The 2,887-nt window shown below is 42.2% G+C and overlaps 1 protein-coding gene across 1 annotated transcript; it reads left to right on the forward strand.

The window, feature by feature from the left end:
* The first annotated feature begins 444 nt into the window (after nt 1-444).
* LOC120423172 (neuralized-like protein 2) lies at nt 445-2,165 on the forward strand. Its single transcript, XM_039586859.2, has 2 exons — nt 445-1,016; nt 1,081-2,165. Exons 1-2 carry the CDS (start codon nt 806-808, stop codon nt 1,626-1,628), a joined length of 759 nt encoding a protein of 252 aa, XP_039442793.1. The 5' UTR covers nt 445-805; the 3' UTR covers nt 1,629-2,165.
* The last annotated feature ends 722 nt before the right edge of the window (nt 2,166-2,887 follow it).

Consider the following 2,887-nt stretch of genomic DNA (forward strand, 5'->3'; position numbering starts at 1 on the left):
TTAAGAATTTAAGAATTTAAGAATTTAAGAATTTAAGAATTTAAGAATTTAAGAATTTAAGAATTTAAGAATTTAAGAATTTAAGAATTTAAGAATTTAAGAATTTAAGAATTTAAGAATTTAAGAATTTAAGAATTAAAGAATTAAAGAATTTAAGAATTTAAGAATTTAAGAATTTAAGAATTTAAGAATTTAAGAATTTAAGAAATTAAGAATTTAAGAATTTAAGAATTTAAGAATTTAAGAATTTAAGAATTAAAAAACAGTTCAAATATTTACAAAGCAAAAAAGCTCAAAATAAAACAAAATATTTATTTTCTTATTCCCACAGTTGATTCGAGTGCCCCTCCTTATTTTCCAAAAACTCACAACGCCTCTGCTTGCCGCCGTCACTTTTTCCATCAGCTGTCAAACTCTCCCCGATTAAAGGTCGGACATGTTTTTTTTATTGTTTTTGTTGACGTTCCATAATTTTTCCAGCGACGTAGAATCTTTACCGAAGTGCAGGAAAATCGGCAAATTTTCCGTATTTTTCCTATCTGAAGCTAGTTTTGGTGAAGTAAAATGTTTTGTCTACATTCCGCGCTCGCGGCAGTGTTGTTGCTTTAACGAAAAAGACGACATTCCGTGAAACCTGCTCGTTTGAAGAATCTCAGCAAAACAGTGCGTCGAAGGATTTTTTTTTTTCTCGCTGTCCCCATTATTGGGTCACGGACACTTGGCAGCAGCAGCAGCCAGCGGAACCTAGTGAAGCAGAACCAAATTCATTTGCTCAGACCGTAACGAAAGGGTCTTGGGAGTCGCTATGACCGTTGTCTACCCGCGCAAGATGCTGTCCCGTTTTCATCCGTACCACGGCCAGAACATCATCCTTTTTGACGAGAACACGGTCGCGTACCGGAAGGCCAGCTTCGGGAATGCGCTTACGTTTAGCGAGAAGCCGCTGCAGCCGGGCGAGATTTTCCTGCTCGAGATCGAGAAGAACGAGCGCGGCTGGAGTGGCCACATGCGGCTAGGTGGGTTCACTTTTTGCTCGGTTCTTTGATTTGGAAATTGACCAAGAATTTTGTGCTTCCACAGGTCTCACCCAGCTCGACATCAAGCCCGCCTCCTCGCTGCAGTACGCCCTGCCGGATCTTGCAAATCTCGGTTCCAGTTGGGTTTACCCGATCACGCGATCCGTCGGCAACGCCACACCCCGGCCGAGCATCCTCGGCGACGGAATCAACGTGAAGACGTCGCGTGGCGTGTTCCCGCGCAGTTTGCTCCGGCCAATCTCGCAGGACGGCGTCAGCGCGGACATTCTGCCAACGGACACCAACTCGCGAATCGGCATCATCTTCGTGCCGGTCGCGAACGAGGTGGACAAGGCGGAGATGCACTTTATCATCAACGGCGAGGACCAGGGACCGTGCACGACGGAAATTCCGTACACCAAGGGCGCCCTGCACGTGGTCATCGACGTGTACGGCACGACGAAACAGGTCAAAATCATCCAGCTGTACGGGATCTCAACGCTGCAGAGCGCCTGCCGGGACGCGATCCTTTCGCGGGTGGACAAAACCGCAGTCCGGCAACTCCCGCTCCCAGAAAGTCTCAAAGAATACCTGCTCCAGTACGGACCGTAGACGCACCGTCGTTCGCTTGCTGTAAGTGCCACCAGTCCTTCCTTCCTTCTCCACTTTTATCCCCCCGCAAAGCTTACGTAGAACTTCCATTCTCCCCTCTCTAAAAAAACAAAGTAGCGGTCAAACCGAAAAAAAGGCTTCTCATCCCTTAAATTGTGTAAGGATTTGCGATTCTGTTCAACTTCTCAAAAGATTCGCGCTTCTTCTCCGTCGCGCAATCCAAAGCAATTTCGGAGCAGTGCGCTATATTTAAACGTAACGTTATTTACATATTTTTGTAATGTATTATAAATATATATATTTTTTCGCGTCTAAGTTAAGTATGTGATATACAAAACCCGTGAGTAGTGGAAATGGATTTTTTTATTTCCTTAACTTTTAGACTTTTAATAAAATTCAGGCTGCGTCGTTGAAAGCATAAATTTATTCCTTTTCCTCACTCTTTATCGATATCTATGTAAGAATTAAGTACACTCCCGCATACACCCCACTACTATTAGGATTGTAAGAATGAATACATGTAGCGTAATAAATGGACGACCAGTGCGTTAGTTTTGTGCGCTGAAACGTATTCGAAATCCATCTAGCATTAGAACAATATCCATACAACCTTTACTTCTACCTCTACATAATAAATTTTCATTCTGCAGAATTTAAAAAATACCGCTATATTTTTCAAAATGGACAAACAATACAAATAGCCTTTCCACATTGAGGTGAGGAAGGCAAAACCCATATCTCCAATAACAGATGTTGTACCATTCTCAACCTAAAACCTTAATCCTAAAGATGCCTTCTAAGTCCCCTTAAACGTACATAAAAATCGAAAAACAAAACACGTATTTTGGGAATTTAACTATAAGTGATAAGGAGATTGCAAACTTTATTTCAAGTTCTTGTTCCCCCTTCAAACTTTCCTCGAAAACCAGGGGACACAGAATATATTTTTGCTTAAAATTTAAATATATATTGAAAAGACTTGTACAATCGCTTCGCTAGGAGACGGTAATTTTAGCGGATTGCAGACTGGATTTCGCCATGTTAAGTGATGATTGTGTAAGCCCAAGTTGCCTAGGAATTGATAATTGGGAATAAAACCAACTCCACCAGAACCAGATTCTCACCACCATGACAGCCGTCAATTGCCGACGACTCCCATCTCCATCGCGAACCAGGGACAAGGAAAAGGATTAGGAAGTGTTGATGCTTCACTTTTTTAAGGGGCCAAGGGAAAATCTCCACGGTGTCATCAAGACCAA

Source organism: Culex pipiens, chromosome 2, assembly GCF_016801865.2.
Source record: "Culex pipiens pallens isolate TS chromosome 2, TS_CPP_V2, whole genome shotgun sequence".
Classification (NCBI taxonomy): Eukaryota; Metazoa; Arthropoda; class Insecta; order Diptera; family Culicidae; genus Culex; species Culex pipiens.